The sequence below is a fragment of the Bos indicus x Bos taurus genome, chromosome 19, assembly GCF_003369695.1.
Source record: "Bos indicus x Bos taurus breed Angus x Brahman F1 hybrid chromosome 19, Bos_hybrid_MaternalHap_v2.0, whole genome shotgun sequence".
In the NCBI taxonomy this organism is placed as follows: Eukaryota; Metazoa; Chordata; class Mammalia; order Artiodactyla; family Bovidae; genus Bos; species Bos indicus x Bos taurus.
Genome location: NC_040094.1, coordinates 22006971 through 22025487, shown reverse-complemented (window position 1 = coordinate 22025487; position 18517 = coordinate 22006971). Strand labels below are relative to the sequence as shown.

Here is an 18517-nt window from a genome sequence, read left to right as displayed (position 1 = left end):
GAGATCAGTCCTGGGTGTTCACTGGTAGGACTGATATTGAAGCTGACACTCCAATACTTTGGCCACGTGATGCGGAGAGCTGACTCATTTGAAAAGACCCTGACGCTGGGAAAGATTGAGGGCAGGAGGAGAAGGGGACAACAGAGGATGAGATGGTTGGATGGCATCACCGACTCAATGGACATGGGTTTGGGTGAACTCCGGGAGTTGGTGATGGACAGGGAGGCCTGGCATGCTGCGGTTCATGGGGTCACACAGTGTTGGACACCACTGAGCGACTTAACTGAGTCGACATTGTAGATACTTTTTTCCCATCAAAACTTCAACTGTTTTGCTTTAAAAAAAAAATTCAGTTAATTTCTGCGTCTTCCTAGCCCGTAGGTGTTGTATTCTCGAGTGTACAGCCTTTTAAGTTTTAAGGTTATTTGAAAAATGGGATTTGTTTGCCATTTGTGTATAAAGCCGATTAAAAGACAGGACCTTTCTGTTGAAAAATTCCAAAGAAATGCGAACCTTTCTTGGCCACCCACACCCTATTCCGCACCCTCAATCTCGGGCTCGCTTCACTCCTCCACTCAAGCCGAGGCAGCTTGGTGCCGACCCTTGCTCCGCAGGTCCGGCCGCCGGCTGCGGAACCGGCGTGTGCGACGAGCTCCGGGGCGGGGCTCCGGCGGGCCCGACCCTCCGGCTCTCGGGACCGCCCCGCCGGCGCGCTCAGCCCCGCCCCGCCCCGCCCCGGACGCGAGTTGGGGTGGGCTGCTGGAGGCTCCCGGCCGCTGGGAGTCCGCGGCCGAGCCCCACGGCTGCGGCGCCTGCCTCCGCGAGACCCGGCGGGCCCAGCTCGGCCGCCGGGAGCCCGCACTGCCTGCGCTTCCAGTCCCGTGGAGCCCAACGCGAGCGCCTCGTGCCCCAGCCGGGCGGGGGCCAAGATGGGGAGCCGTGCGCCCTGAGCCGGCCCCATGACCCTGAGCACGTTGGCCCGCGAGAAGAAGGCGCCCCTCGCCTGCACCTGCAGCCTCGGTGGCCCCGACATGATCCCCTACTTCTCCGCCAACGCGGTCATCTCGCAGAACGCCATCAACCAGCTGTGAGTGCCGCGCGCCCTCCGCCCTCTGCGAACGGTCGCTCGGAAAGTTTGGTTTTCAGCAGCCGGTTTTCCCAGCAACTGGGAGCAAGCAAGGGTGAAATCGCACCCTGCTCGCTTGCAACTCCCGGGGCCCCCAGGGGCTGCATAGTAGGGTAGAGATGTAGAGTAATTCTTGGAGGCGGAAAGTGTCCTGAGGGTGGGAAGGCGGACAGAAGAATCCTTTGGGAGAATTTCTGGTAAACTTTGAGAGGATCTGAAAGTGAGGTCGCCCCAGGGAAATTGTGATGACGGAGTGACAGCCGTTTGGCATTTTGGAGACGGGCTAAAGCGGTCAGTAGCCTCTCAGCCGCCGGCCGGAAACGCTAGGACTCCCCTGCGGGTCCCGCTGGCGCTCAGGCTCCTGTGTTTGTTGTTTTGTTTCCTTGCTTCAAATAAGTTTGCTTGTGACCGTAGGTTTCTGTTGCAAGCCGTGCACACGAAGAAGGGCAGTTCATTTTTCACACTGTCTGGTTGTAGTCTGGAATTATTTCATAACGCTGGATTTTAGTAGTAGTTTGACTCTCTTTTTGTCTCCGCCAGTAGTAGTACGCGCTTACAACCGAAGCCTGCAGGCACACCTTCAATCGCTAAAGTGCAAGATCTCGTTGCATCTTTAAATCATCACAGTTTTCAGAGTCTCTAGAATTGTTCCTCCCTTCCTTGGTGGTTTAGCCCTTTCTGAGAACTGTGTGCTCAAGCTTGTGGTTAGTCTCACCTCACATTTAAAAAAGGGCAAAATAGAGGAACTCCCATCTATTCAAGTTGCATCATTAAACTGGTTGAGAGGTTCAGGGTTACTTTTAGCTGGCAGCAGTTTGGTCTTTGTAGTGTGTTAGCTCTCACTCGGAGTGGTTTCAAGGGGAGTGACCTACTGAGGTTTTCCCAGACTCCTGGCACTTAAGCCATTTCTGTCTCCCACCCAGGTCAACCCTAAAGAACTTTTTAGTTTCACCTCCAACAGTAGAAACTTTGCATTATCCTTATATTAAAGGTCCCAAGAATAGCCTGTAAAGTGATTTCTGTGGTGGTGGTGGTGGTTTAGTCGCTAAGTCGTCTCCGACCTTTTGCAACTCCGTGAACTGTAGCCCGCCAGGCTCCTTTGTCCATGGGTTTTCCCAGGCAGGAATACTGGAGTGGGTTGCCATTTCCTTCTCCAGGGGAACTTCCAGACCCAGGGATCAAACCCACATCTCCTGCTTGGCGGGCAGATTCTTTACCACTGAGTCAGATAGTCTTAAATCTAATGTATTATTTTAACAGTTTCCTCTGTTACCAAATCAAATTTGCATTTTAACTTTTCCATTTTGTGTTGGTTCTTGGTGGTGTACTGAAAAAAGCACACACCCCCCCAACATAGTGGTTTTACTGCTTTGTTACAGAGTCTATAGAATTAAATCAACCGTTTACTTTTTTTTTTTTTTGACCTTGTAGAGGCAGGAGGGCAGCATATGGGATCATAGTTCCCAGACCAGGGTTGTAACCGGTCCTCCCCTGCAGTGGAAGCCAGGTGTTTTAACCACTGGACCACCAGGGAAGTACCTGCACTTTACCTTTTACCAAAAAAAAAAAAAGGGGGGGAGGTGGAATGAATAATCTGAAAATGGGTAACCAATGGCAAAATAAGTGTGAACAATACTTTAAAAATAAAAAAGATAATGGAAGCAACCCACATGTACATTAAGGGATACATGGGTAAACATAATGTGGTCTGGGATACAACTGAATATTTTTCAGCTGTAAAAAGGAAGGAAATTCTGACACATGCTACAACGTGGATGAAGTTTGAAGACATCATTCTGAGTGAAATAGGCCAGTGACAAAATATAAGAACTATGATTCCACTTACATGGAGGACTTGAGCATAAGTAGTCTGGTTGCCAGGGTTTGGAGGAAGAGAATGAGAAGTCTGTGTCTGATGGGTATAGAGTTTCATTTGAGGAAGAAGAAAAAGTTATGGGGATGGATGGTGGAGAGAGCTGCACAACAGAGTGAATATTTAATGGCACTGAACTGTACACTTAAAAATGGTTAAAACGGCAAATTTTATATATGTTTAACTACAGTTAAAAGATTAAACAGAATTTAAAAGGCAGAGCTTCTGAGCTTTGCAGGGGAAAGGAGTTTTGAATCTTGTTTAGGAGTTTGGAATCTAGTGTACACGTTTCTTTTCCTACTAATTAGTGTCTTGGGGGTACATTTGACTTTTTTCTTAAACTGTAAAATGAAGACACTGTGGTTCTGACCCCAGAGGATCATAAAAGATGATGTGTGTGGTAGGTAACAATTTACAAACGATAAACTCCTGCACAGAAAAATGGGTAAATTGAAGTTAAACAAAAACTAAACGGCTGCCATTCATTGACCACTTGCCTCTGTGCTGAGTTTAGTGTGTACTATTATCTCATTTAATCATCACACCCACCCTCTGAACTAATTTATTCTGTTTACAGATAAGGAAGCTGAGGCTTTAAGTATTTGCTAATAAATGTCAAAACTGTCCTTAGAACCCAGGTGTTTCCTAGGCCAGTGCTCAAAACCACTGTAGAAATGGTCTTCTGTCTTAGCAATTGCAAAGTTACTTTTAAGACCTATAGTCTTAGAAATTCTCTTTAACTGCTGACATCTTCAACTTAGGAGTGAAAAACACATTTGCTTCACTTAGAGTTTTGCTGCTAAGGTAGGCAGTCTTCTCAAGAATCCTCAGATTATTTCTCTTTCATTTTTGTCTCTCTCTTGCCACTTTTTTTTTCTTGAGAGAGTCTTGTTAATGTTCACTTCTTCTAAAGTGTATTTATTAGTATTACCTTAGCCATCGTGTTTAATTTACATTTACGGTATTGCCCAGTCCATCATCATTTAAAAATCTTTAAAGACCATTCCAAATAAAACCCTGAATTTTGTTAACTTAAACATGCCCATTTTTGGTTCCTAACACAAAAGTTTTAAATTTGGGGTCCATGGTTACTAAAGCTATGAACTGGCTTTAGAAGTTTAATGAACTCCTTGAGATCATATGGAAATATTGGGTAGATACATATATTTTAAAAAATCAGGTTCTCAAAGTGATGTGATCTTATAGAAGGTGAAGAATCTCCTTCCTAAAGAGAAGTATGGTCTCTGAGGCCTGGTTTAGTAAAAACTTAGCTACTGTGAGCATTTCCCTGTAGTGCCAGATATGTAAATAGCAGTGATGAATGGGAGCAACCAAAAGGTTAAGAGTTAATTAAGGTCCTTAAGTGAAGACCAAATTTTAATTGTCTGTTTGGGGAAGGGAGTACACCTGAGTTCTCTTAGCCCAATGGTTCTCTTGTCTCTGCTGACGACCCACTCATAAGAGCTTTTCTTCCTTTTCTCATTGCTGCATTGGATTTGCTCTGGGTTTAGAACCAGGTGAACTGTGTAACAAATCCTATGAGAATTGTGTCAGCATAAAAAGACCTCAAGAAGATCTAAGGGGCTTTCCTATGAAGAAAGTTAATGACCTTTAGAGGAGGGCCTTTGGGATAACTAGTTTGGTGATTTCACATGCTCTTTCTTATTTCTTGACTTTTAATTGTGGTATGTATATACATATAGGTGAAATTAGAGAATAGTGTGGGTATTACTGTGTTTATTGGGAATTCTATCGTTATGAGATTAAGGCCTTTCCTTACCTTCGTGTAAAACTCACCAAATATACTGTTATTTCTTATGTGCTCAGTGAAGAACATTAAGGAGTGATTGAATTAACTCCAGAAACAAAAATAGTTACTGTTGTAAGTGTTAATCCTACTAGAAAAATATATGTGAGCAACCCAGAGCAGCATCTGATCAAACTTCAAGAGTGTGGGATCAGACTGCTCAAATGATCCTGAAAGTCCATACCCTTGCAGAGTCTACACGTGGTTTCATATACAACAAAATGTGAACATCTGAAAAATACATGACCTTTTTTTTTTTGGAACCTGTGTTATTTTTAGAGAGCCAACATTCAATCTCTGAGAAGTGAATTCGCTAAGCAAGGGGCCAAGGTTTTTCTGGTGTTATTGTTATAAGCCAAACAAATAGCTTATCCACAAACAGGTGACTGTTTTTGTGTCCTGAAAAGTTCAGGAAAGGATCAAGAACTAGTAGATAGAACGCTGGCAAGGGCTGTCATTAAAAGAGTTCCCATTATGAAAACCACTGATCAGAAGTCTGGAAACTTGAATGTTTGAGACATTGCTTGATTTGTTCTTGAGGTGACGTTGAGCTTTTTATCCTTGACCCAAAATATTTGTATTTATTTACTTGGTTGCATATATAAGTTTGACTTCCTAGCTTCACATGAGTGCTTTCAGAAGCTTGAGCTCAGCAACAGAGAGCATATTGAGATAATTATCTAAAAGGTACCTTTCATAAAATTGAAAGATAGAAGCAGTTTTATTTTTTGTGTTTATAATACTAATGCTCTTTTAGTTCTGCAAGTAATTTCACACGTGCTCTTCTCTGAACTTAAGCTTGTGTCAGAATCACCTGGATGGTTTATTAAAACACAGGTTGCTGCCCACACTCCCAGAGTTTCTGATTCTGTAGGTCTGGGGTGAGACTAGAAAATTTCAATTCCTAACAAGTTCCTAGAGGATGCTCGTGATGCTGATCCAGGGACCACACTTTGGGAACCACTGCCTTAAAGTATTCCCGTGAGGCAGATTGGGTAAGTCATCATTCACACTTTGTAAAGTAAATAAACTGAAAAATCAAAATGATGAAGTGATTGGCACAGGGGTTACATGATTTGTTCTTGGTAGAACTGAAACTAGAACCAGCATTTCCTGTCTCCACATCTAGAACTCTTAACACTGCTGCGAAGTCCTGATGCATATGTCTTTGTGTCTATGTGGGAACATTTCTTTAGATAAAATTCTAGCAGTGGAATTTCTGGGTCTGATGATATGTATGTGTTAAAATTTTGATACATGCTGCCAAGCTTTGCAGTTTGCTTTGCCAATTAGCTCTTACCAGCTTATATACTTACATAGGTGTCTTCACCAACCCTGGTAATATTAATAATGATACTAGATAGCAGTTAATTTTTTACTGAGCTCTTACTGTGGGCCAGGCATTGTTTTGAGCACCATGCATATTATCTCATTCTCTGTTCTTAACAACGTTGACTTAGGTGTTATCCTCAATTACAGATGAGAGGCACAGAGATGTTAAGTCATTTGTCTGAGATAATACAGCCAGGATGCAAACACAGGCAGCCTCAACCCAGGACCCCTGCTCTTAAACACTCCTTTGCATTTCCCTTACTTTAGGATCCTTTTGTATTTTTATTGGTCTTGTGCATTTTTCTTCTGTGATTTGCATGTTATTTTTCTATTGGCATTTGTTTTTTTCCTTTCTCATGTATTATTCTGTATATTCTGAATATGCTTAACAATTATTTTCCTGGCTCTAGTGCTTGTTTTTTCATTTTGTATCTTGTATAAAAGTTTTTAACTTTTATGTAGTAAAATCTGTCAATAATTTTATGATTTTTCTGTCTGGCTTTTTAAAAAACTCTTCCCATCCACTCCCAAGATTATAAAAGTACTCTTTTGTATTTTTCTAGTGTGTCTACCAGAGAAGGCAATGGCACCCCACTCCAGCACTCTTGCCTGGAAAATCCCATGGACGGAGGGGCCTGGTGGGCTGCCGTCTATGGGGTCGCTGAGAGTCGGACACAACTGAGCGACTTCACTTTATTTTTTCGCTTTCCTGCATTGGAGAAGGAAATGGCAACCCACTCCAGTGTTCTTGCCTGGAGAGTCCCAGGGACGGGGCAGCCTGGGGGGTCACACAGAGTCGGACACGACTGAAGTGACTTAGCAGCAGCAGCAGCAGTGTGTCTACACTGTAAAACTATTTCACTTTTTAAAACTGGAATTTATCTTTACAGACAGACTTGGAGATAATGTGAATCCAGTTCCAGATACCACAATAAAGTGAATGTGACACTAAAGCAAGTTACACAAATTTTTTGGTTTCCCAGTGCATATAAAAGTTATGTTTACACCATAGTCTACTAAGTGTGTAACAAAAAGCAGAACTTACCTTAATTATAAAATGCTTTATTGAAAAAAAAAAAAAAAGCTAACCATCATCTGAGCCTTCAGCAAGTCTTGATGTTTTTGGTAGTGGAAGGTTTGAAATATTTCGAGAAATACCAAAATTTGACACAGAGACATGAAGTAAGCAAATGCTGTTGAAAAAAGGCACAAATAGACTTGTTCTACATAGGGTTGCCACAAACCTTCCATTTTTTTTTTTTAAGTGGTATCTGCAAAACGCAGTAAAGTGAAACACAATGAAACAAGACACGCTGTTTTTATTGTATGAAGTAGAGCTTTAACTTCACCTTTTTCCAAATGGATAGTCGTTGAGTCCAGTACCATTTATTTAGTCCAGTCTCACTTCCCTGATTTGAAATGCTATTCATATTATATATTAAAAAGTTTTCTCTCATACACCACTACCACACTGTTACTTAATATAGATTTAGTAGACATTTTGATATCTTGCATCGCAAGGCCTCCCTCAGTGTGTGTGTGTTTTACTATCTTAGCTACCCTTGCTTATTTTCTAGATAAGTCTTAGAAACAACTTGCCAAATCCTACTTTTAAAAACCCTATTGGGATTTTGATTTAAATTGTACTGAACTAGTTTTGGGGAGAATTAACAGCTTTATAGAATGAGCCTTCCCGATGAGGAATGTGATATGTGTTTGTTTATTCACTGTTTTTAAAATGCCCTTCATTTAAATTTTACACTTTTCCTCATATAACAGACATTTCTTATTAGGTATATTCATGGGTAGTTGTTTATAAAGTTTTTGTTCTTGTGAATAAGCTCTTCTTTCCCATGACTTTTTCTAATTAGTCCCTATAGGTGTGTAGTGAAACTGCTTTTTATATTTGCTTTTATATCAGACCACCTAGCTGAACTCTTGGTCCTTATATCTAATAGATATTTTAGTTGATTTTCTTGATTTTACTGAGTGAATGATTATATCATCTGTAAATGAGTTTTCTCTGAGTGTAACTCTTTGTTGCTTCAGCTTAGGCTTTAGTGTGTTAAAGAGTAGCAATGCTCCTGGTCTTGTTTTCCATTGTAAAAGGGATGCTTTTTATGTTTTCTGAATAGATGTACTGTGTGCTATAAGTTCCAGCATAGATCACGTATCAAGCTGAGGGCATTTCCTACTATTCCTGATTTCAAATATTTTAAAATTAGATACAGATACTGAATTTGATTAGATGTTTTTTGGCCCTCTGTTGGAAGGATAATATTTCCCCCTTTCTTGGCAATGCAGTGACATAACTGAGTTGCGAAAGTTGAATCGTCCTTTAAAGCTGTTTGCATTACTTGTTAACATACTGCTGGAATTGGTTTACTAATACTTTTAAGATTTTTTTCTCAGATATTTGTTGAATCTTTGGTGTTATCTTTGTCCAGCTGGTATATGATGTGTAGAATGATTTAGGTATAGTCTCCCATCTTTTTCTAGCTCTAAAGCAGTTCTTTAGCAGCAGTTCTATACTTTAAAAGCCTAGAACCAAGAGGTCCTACACTAAGTGTTATAATTTTATGATATTGTTTTGTCTTTATATTTTTTAACTTCCTTGTTCTATTTAATAAGTGTCTTTATCATCTTTGCTACTTTAAAATCTAGATTTCGCCTCTCAGAAATGGACAAAACATAGTTATAATAATTGGTAATTCAGTTACTGAAGCCACACATTCATTTATGATTTAAGAGCTTTTTATCTCTGGTTGGTGGATAAAGAGACTAATAATAATGTTGATAGTTTTTAAAGACATGAGATGTCTCTTTATTTTGAATCAATACCATTTTCGTGATTGTTTCTGATCCTTAAATAGGTAGGTAATATAACTTTAAAAGGTAAAATATTGTGTAAAGTGTTATCAATTAAGTTTGCATCAAGTGTATTAATCTCCTAGTGTTACAGTCTTCAAATACAAAGAAGTTAATTTTCAATTGTCAGAGTAAAAGGTACATTTGTGTTTTTATTAGTAGTAATAACTTTGTGTGACTTTACCCACACTTAGGCTGCTTTGAAGTAAGTAGAGCAATAATTGGCTTGGAACAGAGAGGGAGAAAGCCCTCAACTTTGGCCACTAACTGCATAAAGAAGATGAGCAGGAATAGTGAGGTCGTGATGCACTCAAGTCAAGATTTCTTTGATAAAGTCTTAATTAATTTTTTTTTCTGAATTACTGTTCTTCAGATTGTGTGCTCACTTGTAATCACTCCTGAAATGGGGCAATTTCTGTAGATTTACAGAGAAACCATTGCCCAAAGCCAGATAATTAAGGATGTTGTCATTTTCTGGCTCCAAGAGCTGTTGGATCTTGGAGTAACAGAAGGGCTAAACTGTAGATCCTCTTGCTCTGTCCTTACTTGGGTTTCTCCAGTAAATGTGAATCTTCTTAATTACCGTATGTAAAATTGCCTTGGGGCTAGAGAATAGTGGTGTAGATGCTATCACACAATGTTTCTGAATTCCTACGTGTGTGCGAGCTCAGTCGTGTCTGATTCTTTGCGACCTGTAGCCCTCCAGGCTCCTCTGTCCATGGGATTATCCACGCAAGAATACTGGAGTGGGTGGCCATTTTCCTCCTCCAGGAGATTTTCCCACCCAGGGATCGAAAGAATCACTGTGTCATTGGTCAGTGGATTCTTTACTACTGAAGCACCTGGGAAGCCCTTCTGGATTACTAAGATGAAAGCAAATTAATAATAATAATTAGTATCCTAACTACTTTCAGATAGATTTAGCTTTGCATTGTTAGAATTATACAGGATGTTGCTTCCACTAACGTAATTAGGTTTAACTTGAAGAAATATGCTAAAAGCATCAAGGCGTTTTTTAGGTGTTCCTGTGATTTGGAAAGGATGTAGTAAATGATTTATAAATAGATTGTTAGTACTGCACACCAAAGGGCTTATTTGGGCTCACTTCCTTTTTGCAGGTTGTGGGAATTTGGCCACTCTTGTTTTCTGCATTAATCTGTTTTCAGAGGGCTGTGACCCTTTTTTTAGTCACCTGAGGGATTTGGCATTAGTTGTGTGTCTGTTAAAATTACAGAATCCAGAGGCTTGAATTACTCTCCAGTAAAGAGAAACCTCAGTGTTAGCCTGTACTAGAGTAGGTTTTTTTTTTTTTTTAATTGTAAGTTCGGTTTTCCAGTTATAGAAGACACAGAATTATTATTATTATTATTATTTTTAATAATGACATTTTTTGAAATGGTTCAAATTGTTGCTTATGTTTTTGGGGGGAGTAATATCTGCTTCATTTTATTAGGGCTAGGGCTAGAGATAGTTAATAAGAAAGAAAAATTAAAATTTCAGTTATGATTGTTGCTTTCATCATTTGTACTTACTGTTTACTGACAAAGATTCATGTGGCTATTCATGATCCGTAACAGCATATTTCAAGCCCTAACAATTCTAATTGTGGACTTGACATTGCTTGTCTTCTGTGGTGTCTGTATTCTTAAAACTTAATGCCACAGACAGGCCTGTTTACAACCTAAGAAATGTCAACAGAAGGCTGAACAGGTTTATGAGCTTAACTTCTTAGTTGTGTGTCTCATCTTTGTTCTTTAAATTTTGTATAATAAAAGCCAGTTGATCTTCATAAGGAATAAATTGAATATGAGTATTTCTCATTTTTCTTCACTGATTTTAAATAAGTATCACTTTAACATAGAGCTCTTAAGAGAGATGTCATTTCTTTGGAACTCTCCTCTGTTCCAGGCATCTTTAAATTACTGTGTTTCTCTCAAAGTTAATATATCCAGTTCTTATGAACACCAAAAAAATTTTAATTTGCTATTATTATATCATCTTTATTTGGGGGGAAAATTTAGTTTGAGAAGTTGGAACATCTATGAGGTAATGTGAATTCTCAGTGTCAGTTTTTCTTCCCAGGAGGGGAATGAAACAGATTCTGACAGTGTATGAAACTGAACTTTTTGGTCATTTCTTTGACCAGATTTGGTGTAGATCATTTTATCAACCCCACCTCTGTGATGCTCATTCCTCCCCAATGAAATTTCACACTCAATTCTTAAAGTATCCCTTTCATTAAATATTCTATTTAGAAATTTTTAAAAGGTATCTTGGATCACTCGTTCAGTGTCTTGTCACTTGTTATTGTGGCTGATAGTAATAGTCTGGTGTGTGGAATGAAACAAACTTGAGTTTCAATCAGTTTCACCACTTACAGGCTGAGCGACCTTCAACTTATAACCACCATAAAACTTGGTTTCCTCACCAATAAAATGGAGCTTATAGTGTCTATTAATATTAATTAATGTAGTTAATTGGGCTTCCCAAGTGGCGCTAGTGGTAAAGAACTCACCTGCCAATGCAGAGGACGTAAGAGACTGGATTCGATCCCTGGGTCGGGAAGATCCCTTGGAGAAGGAAATGGCAACCCACTCCAGTATTCTTGCCTAGAGAATCCCATGGACAGAGGAGCCTGGCAGGCTACAGACCATGGGGTCACAAAGAGTCGGACACGACCAAAGCAACTTAGCATGAAAAGTAGTTAATTTAAGTTAATTAAGTGTAATATTTATAAAGTACTGCAAACAGTAAACACTCAGTAAATGACAGCTAGTATGTCTGCCCTTTTGAACATGAACCAGAGTATAGGAGAAAGAATTAGAGTGGTGCGACAGCCTGGTAGGAGAAATGCCATCATTTGCATCATTGTCATATTCTGGGCAAAGGGTGGGATATACAAAGAAATACAAGACATGGTTCCTGTGGCGAGGATACTCAGTCTGTTGAGAGATATAAGACAGATTAATTAAAGGATAAATAAGAACACAATTCAGCTAAGTGCTAGACGAATGGTGCGATTGGTGCTCTAAGTATTCAGAAGACAAAAAGTTATTGTAAATGAGCCGATTAGTAAAGATTTTATGGTAGGATTTGACATCTGACCTTTATTTCTGGCCCTCTTACATGTCTTGATTAGTATAAGCAGAGGTAAGGGGTACTTGAGCCGTGAGAGAAAAGGAAGACTGATGTAGCAGATGTCACAGCCATAGAGAGTCAGTGAATGACTGCTGTTAATCATTTGTGGTAGGAAGGAGAAATCCAGAAAGACTTTTGTAAAGACCGATCATGCTCTTTAGAAAATAGCTCTGAGTATATTTTGGATATATCATGTGGGCAGAATTTTAATCAAGTTTTTATCGAGTACCCACAGACTACACAGCACAGTAACCAGCATTTGCAGACTCTACATAGCTTATTTAGGAAGGCTGCCAATTTTACAAAGGCTGTTGTTGAATCAGTACCAGTGGCTGGGAGTGCACTGTGAAATCCCCATAGGCAGCATGAGAATAGAAATCACGAAACTATCTGCTAGTGGTTTTATGGTTAAAAAGAAAGGAAGAAGGGAATAGGGGAGGAAAGAAACACATTCAAGTAACCCAAAGCAAAACCTCCTTCCCTGCTTTCTCCAGGTGCTGAGCTCTAGATTCGGTTACATCAGCACCATGTGGTGGGCAGGGTGGTTCCCATTGGCACCAAGAGAGGGCTTGTGATATTTACAGTGGAGTGAGCTATCGGGGGAAGGGTGTGCTGATTTTGTTCTTAATGGCTTGGCTACCAGTTTAATGGCCTGGTTGTCAATGGTTCATCTTATTTAGCGTTCTATAAGCAATGTACGGAGAAGGCAATGGCAATGTACAGCCCTTTAGTTTTAAGTATACATAGAAAAACCATCCTAGTGGACAGGAGGCTCTTTTACACATATATGAGTAAGCCTATGATCAAACATCAATTAATAAAGGCCAAGTCTCATCACAAGGACACATTTTTTCTATTTCTTTAATTTTGTATCTGTACGAGATGATGGATGTTCACTAAACTTATTGCGATAATCATTTCATGATTTATTTAAGTCCAGTCATCATGCTGTACAGTGTGCCAATTATATCTCAGTAAAACTGAAAACAAACCAAAAACTAAAAAATAAAGACCAAGAATTGTATAAATGCCAGGTTACATAAGGCCCAAAGTATGATAGTTTAGTAATACTGATTGAAAGAAGAGTTACTGCAGCTACTGAAGATTCAGCAGACTGTGCCTTGTTATGCTCTCCTGCACTGAGAGGAATGGCAGACTGGGACTGGATATGTTTCCATTTCGTGATTCTAACGAAATGAATTTAAACCCAGGGTAATTTTTTCTCCCCAAGGTTAAAGAAACACTGATGATTGTAGACTGGCTTGTTATGATCTCTTCTTCCTTTATTTCTTACCTCCTCGGAAATACATTTGAGCACATCTGTTGAGAAACCTACCTTCGTCTTGGCTCTGAATGGGTTTGGGGCCTGTTCACCCTGTGCCTCACCTGTGGTCCACCTCAGTTACGATGGAAGTCCACTGTGCTCACACTGCTGGACGTCTTCATTGCCGTTTTAGACACTTGGAGAAGTTCCCAGCAAAGTTACATGCCTTTTAGTCCGAAAATGATCATGTCGTAAGAATGTTTACGATGCTTTTTAAAGAAATGACAACACCTAATCTCTCCCTCAATTAAAGTCAAAATCAACCAGAAAATATTGAATATCGGTGCTCTTCTTTATGGCAGTCTTGCAAGTCAATTTGGGGACATTTTTCAAAGGGAGAGTCTCTGTGCTTTAAAAACTTGCCTACCTGATGCACTGTAAAGTTGATAATATCTCATTCTTTACCACCTACTCAGCTTAAAAGTGAACTTGTCCTGAGTGAGAAATTTTCTTAATGGAACTGGTCTTACTGGTACTTAAAATCAACAAAGCAAAAGTATTGGCTATTTTTTTAATATTGCAGATAATGCATGCTTATGATAAGAAACATCAGAAATCCTCCTCTCCCCAAAAAGCATTACCCTTATTATTTTCCGAAGATGTTTACTGTTCTGTTAATATCCACAACTTTCTCTGTATGTATATCCTTTTAAAAATGCGATTGTCTTCTATCATCTGCTTTGTAATCTGTTTTTTTTTTTTTTTTTTTTTCACTAAGCATATTGGGAACATCCTGCCATTGTCCTCAAATGCGTTTCTTTCATATCCTTTCTGAGAGTTATTTGTTTTCCATAGAACTGAATTCTGCCCTATTGTTGCACATTTTGATTGTGTTCAGTTTTTTTGCAGTTATAAACAAAGCCTCACTGAATGAATATCCTTGTGTCTAAATCTTTGCACATGTCCCTGAAGGAAATACCCTAAAATTCAATTCTGGGATTGCCAGACCAAAGGGTATACCTATGTCTAGAACTTTTGGTACAGACTGCCAGTTTGCTCACCAAAAATGTTGTACCTGTCTACAATTTTAGTAACTGTACCTCCAGCAATTTAGTAATTCATTTTCATAGTGCTCCTGAAATAATAAAAAGTAAAATCAAGGTAGAAGCAATTTTATCCTTCAATTCATCTGAACCAATTGAAGACGCAGGAAAATTGATCCTTATTTGTCTTTCCTATCAGGAATCGCTTTCATACCCAGTCACTGATGGACAATGATTTGTAAGGTATTTGAGTGGAACTTGCCAGAAGATGAAATAATAGTACATTGATAAGATGAGGGAAAAACTAATTATCCGTAGATGGTGTTGAATATACACGTAGTGTTTGTGAATTTGGGTTTGCGCCCTGTGTTGTTTTTTTTTATTCTAAAATCATCACCATTTTTGATTTAGGGATTTTTGAGCTAAAAGATAACTGACTGACTTAGGGTCCTGCAGCAAATTAACCTTGAACAGCATTTCATTGTTTTCTGTTTAGGAAGTGTGAAGTGGCATTGAGATTTCCTAAAATTCTGTCTTACTAAGGATTGCTGCTGCTGCTGTTCAGTTGCTCAGTGGTGTCCGAATCTTTGCAACCCCATGGACTGCAGCATGCCAGGCTTCCCTGTCCTTCACTATCTCCCCGAGTTTGCTCAGATTCATGTCAATGATGCCATCCAACCGTCTAAAAAAATGATCATATATATTAGTTTGTTAATGCTCGTAACTAAATTTGTGAAGTTAGAATTTCCTCATCTGGTTTGTAAAAGCCAGTGTATATTTCCCAAAGTTGGAGAGAGAAACTTTTTAGGGAACAAGCCATTTAAAATCTTGGGAAAAAAAAAAAGTTTTCATCTTTAAGGCTTTTTGAGTATTGAATATAGGAGAAAGGAGAAGAGTTGTATGCATTTTCTAAAGCTCTTAAAGAATCTTACTTTGAATGTCTGTGCAGATCTAAACAGTATCCAGAGGGGCTTCTGGCCAACTTAAAGAAAAAAAGACTGCAAGGAGAAAAGAATGTTAGAACGCAGGCCGCACTTGCCTGCTGGATTCATTAACGTTGGTTGCCTGCCTCTGTTTGAAACTGAGCTCTCTCCTTAATTAAGGTGTGTGTTTAAATCACAGGCAGAGAAAGTTTTGGGGTGAAGTTTCACTGTTTTGTAGTGGCAGCAGTCCTGGACATGCTGCTGGAACACAGAGGATGAGTTCAGCACCTTCTCTACAGATAGTTATCGCTGCTTACAGCTTGTCTCTTTTACATAGCGAGCCTTTGTTCACTGGAGAGTGGACGTCTGTGGGTTGGCCAGTCCAACTCCTATCGGAGACTAGAGGTGACTGATAAGGAGTCCAAAGGTCACAATGGACCAGTGTGGGGTCAGTCTGGCTTTAAGGGGGGAAAGGGAGGCATCAAAAATTGAATTGCCTTGTGGGAAATGTTCAGTTCATCAGCTTCAGCCTTTCAGCTTCAATCAGAGAAAAGCCACCAGCTGTCTCTCAGTCCGAAGGAGCAGGAAAGAAACAAAACGTTATTTAAAGGGTGTGATTTAATTGAACTGGATTGCGTTAGGGCTTTCACTCCAGGGACGATTTCTGTGGCGCTGTCACTCTGCTCTGCGTACTGTGAGGCAGCAGATAACCAGATCAAAAACTGAAGGTAGTCCACAGTCACTCGGGTCTTTTGTTGGATTTCAGAATGAAACGTCAGATGAGCTTCAGGTATTTCACTTGCTAACATCACCATTTGGCCTGTTATTAGAACGTGGTGGGCCACAAAATAGGAAAGGCAAATAATATTTGCATTTCTAATTTGGTCTGCTGCTTTTTAATTAATGGCTTTTACTAGGTATTTTGCTAACTTCTGAATTCAGATACTACAAATAGGTGATCACCAACCTAATTAAAAGTCTGCTACTGCTACTGCTGTTGAGTCACGTCAGTCGTGTCCAACTCTGTGCGACCCCATAGACGGCAGCCCACCAGGCTCCCCCGTCCCTGGGATTCTCCAGGCAAGAACACTGGAGTGGGTTGCCATTTCCTTCTCCAATGCATGAAAGTGAAAAGTGAAAGTGAAGTCGCTCAGTCGTGTCCGACTCTTAGCTACCCCATGGACTGCGACCTACCAGGCTCCTCCATACATGGGATTTTCCAGGCAGGAGTACTGGAGTGAGGTGCCATTGCTTTCTCTGAATTAAAAGTCTACTTGTTAATAATTGTCCTTTAAGTTAGCAGTGGTCTTTGTATGCAGTCATTGAGGTTGTAAGCTATTGTCCTTGTCCTCTAGTCTAGTGGAAAGACTGCGAGCAGAACTAGCTACATAATTTGCAGGGCCCAGCAGCTAATGAAAATAGGGGGCCCCCGTTCAAAAAGCATCAGAGCATTGAAGCAAGTGCAAGGCCCTTTCAAGCACCGCCTTAATGTGGCTGCACAAGTCACACATCCATGAAATGGGCCGTGACCTTGGGTATGAAATTAAATAGACTCACAGTTGGTCAGAACTTTGCTACTTATTCCACTTGCTACCTATTCTTTGCTACTAATTTGTGTCTTTCTGAACCTGTTTCGCTTTCCATTTTCTATCTTCCTTTTCTGTCTGTTCCTGTTCTGTTCCATCCTCTCACCAAAGTTGGAGAACTTGCAGAAAGAATTGGGAGTACCTATACTCTGTCTGTAGTCCATGTGAACACATTCTATAATACTATTTCCTTCCATTTCTCTGGTGAAACAAACAAGATTAGGATTTTCTCTAAGGGAAGGTAATCAATTTAACTAAAATTAAATATTCTGTGTTAAAGTTTAAAAAGTGCTTTCATAATTAACATTTGATTCAAACAATTCACTTTTGAGGTAGCACCCCCTCACACACATTTTATATCAGTAGATCAGAAAAGTAGGCTTCAGAGAGGTTGAGAGATTTTTTTCAAGGTCAGCCAGCTGATAAGTGAGATTCCAGTCCACCCCTTCTCATGTGGTGCTTCCTCACTACTTCATTCTGCCTCTGCAGTTCTGCGAGACCAAGGGTTAGGTAACAGTAACTTACTTTCTCAAAATTGATCTGATTTACAGAATTTTCTGCCAGTTTTCCAAAAATAACTGCTGGGATATAATGATTAATATTTGCAACAAGTTTTTACTTCTTTTATTGCCTATAATCCTTTGAAGTAATATTTTTGCATCATTTTAAAGGAAAGACATTGACGTTCAAAGAGATTAAATGACTTGTTCAGGTTATGTAACTAATAAATTCAAGAGCAGTGACTAACATCCAAGTCCTCTTTATATCTCATGCTTTTTTACTGTGCTATATTTACTCTGATTAATTTTGTATCTCTACTTGGTAAATACCTGTTCATTCATGTATTGATCACCTACAATGTTCTGGGCACTGGGAATGATCCAAAAAGACTAACTCTGAGCTCTTAGAACTTACATTCCAGAATGTAAATAAACTATTGTAACTAATTAGCTTATGATACAGTTATAAATAAAAAGTAAAGCAAAACAAAAAATGAAAAGTAACCTGGAAGGAGTGCTGCTTTAGAGAAAATGGTCAGTAAACTGATAAAATTTTTGAGCTGCAAATTAAAGGGTAGACATTTGGTGTAAATAAATAAAACCATTTCTTAGGTATGACAGGCAATCTAAATAAACAATATGAGGCAACTGTATTTATGAACATAATAGGAACAGATAAAGATTGCTAACTTAAACAAACATTAGCCTTCATGGTAGTTATACATTGACTTTAATCCTCTCTCCCATGTAGCATGGATTCTAAAATCATAAGATCAAAAAAACCTAAATCTGGTCATTTCCTTCATGCTGAGTCACTAGCACATAAAGCAGTGTTTAATGTATTAGCGATGTTGGATTGTTCACACTGTTAGAATACAAGGACTGTAACGGCATGCTGCATGAAATGGCATGCTCTGGGTAGCTATTAAAAAATTCCAGAGTATCCAGCAGATTTAGGGAAGCAAAACTTCACTAGTCAGATTTGACTTTAATGAATTTCAAAATCTTGTCCAAAATCTTCTATTGTGCTGAAACCCTTTTGTATCTGGTACTCCAG

General features: G+C 39.6%; 1 protein-coding gene across 5 annotated transcripts in view; it reads left to right on the top strand.

Moving 5' to 3' along the window:
- Positions 1–18517, top strand: part of SSH2 (slingshot protein phosphatase 2) — a 246458-nt gene that overhangs the window by 142582 nt on the left and 85359 nt on the right. Inside the window, exon 1 of one of the 5 annotated variants that reach the window (XM_027519265.1) lies at positions 723–1087. The exons of 3 other annotated variants lie outside the window; for them this stretch is intronic. In XM_027519265.1, the coding sequence (XP_027375066.1) occupies positions 960–1087 (128 nt within the window). In that variant the 5' untranslated portion in view covers positions 723–959. Of the gene's footprint in view, positions 1–722; positions 1088–15147; positions 16165–18517 lie in introns of those variants that run through there. One more of the 5 variants, XM_027519267.1, reaches the window with a different exon arrangement.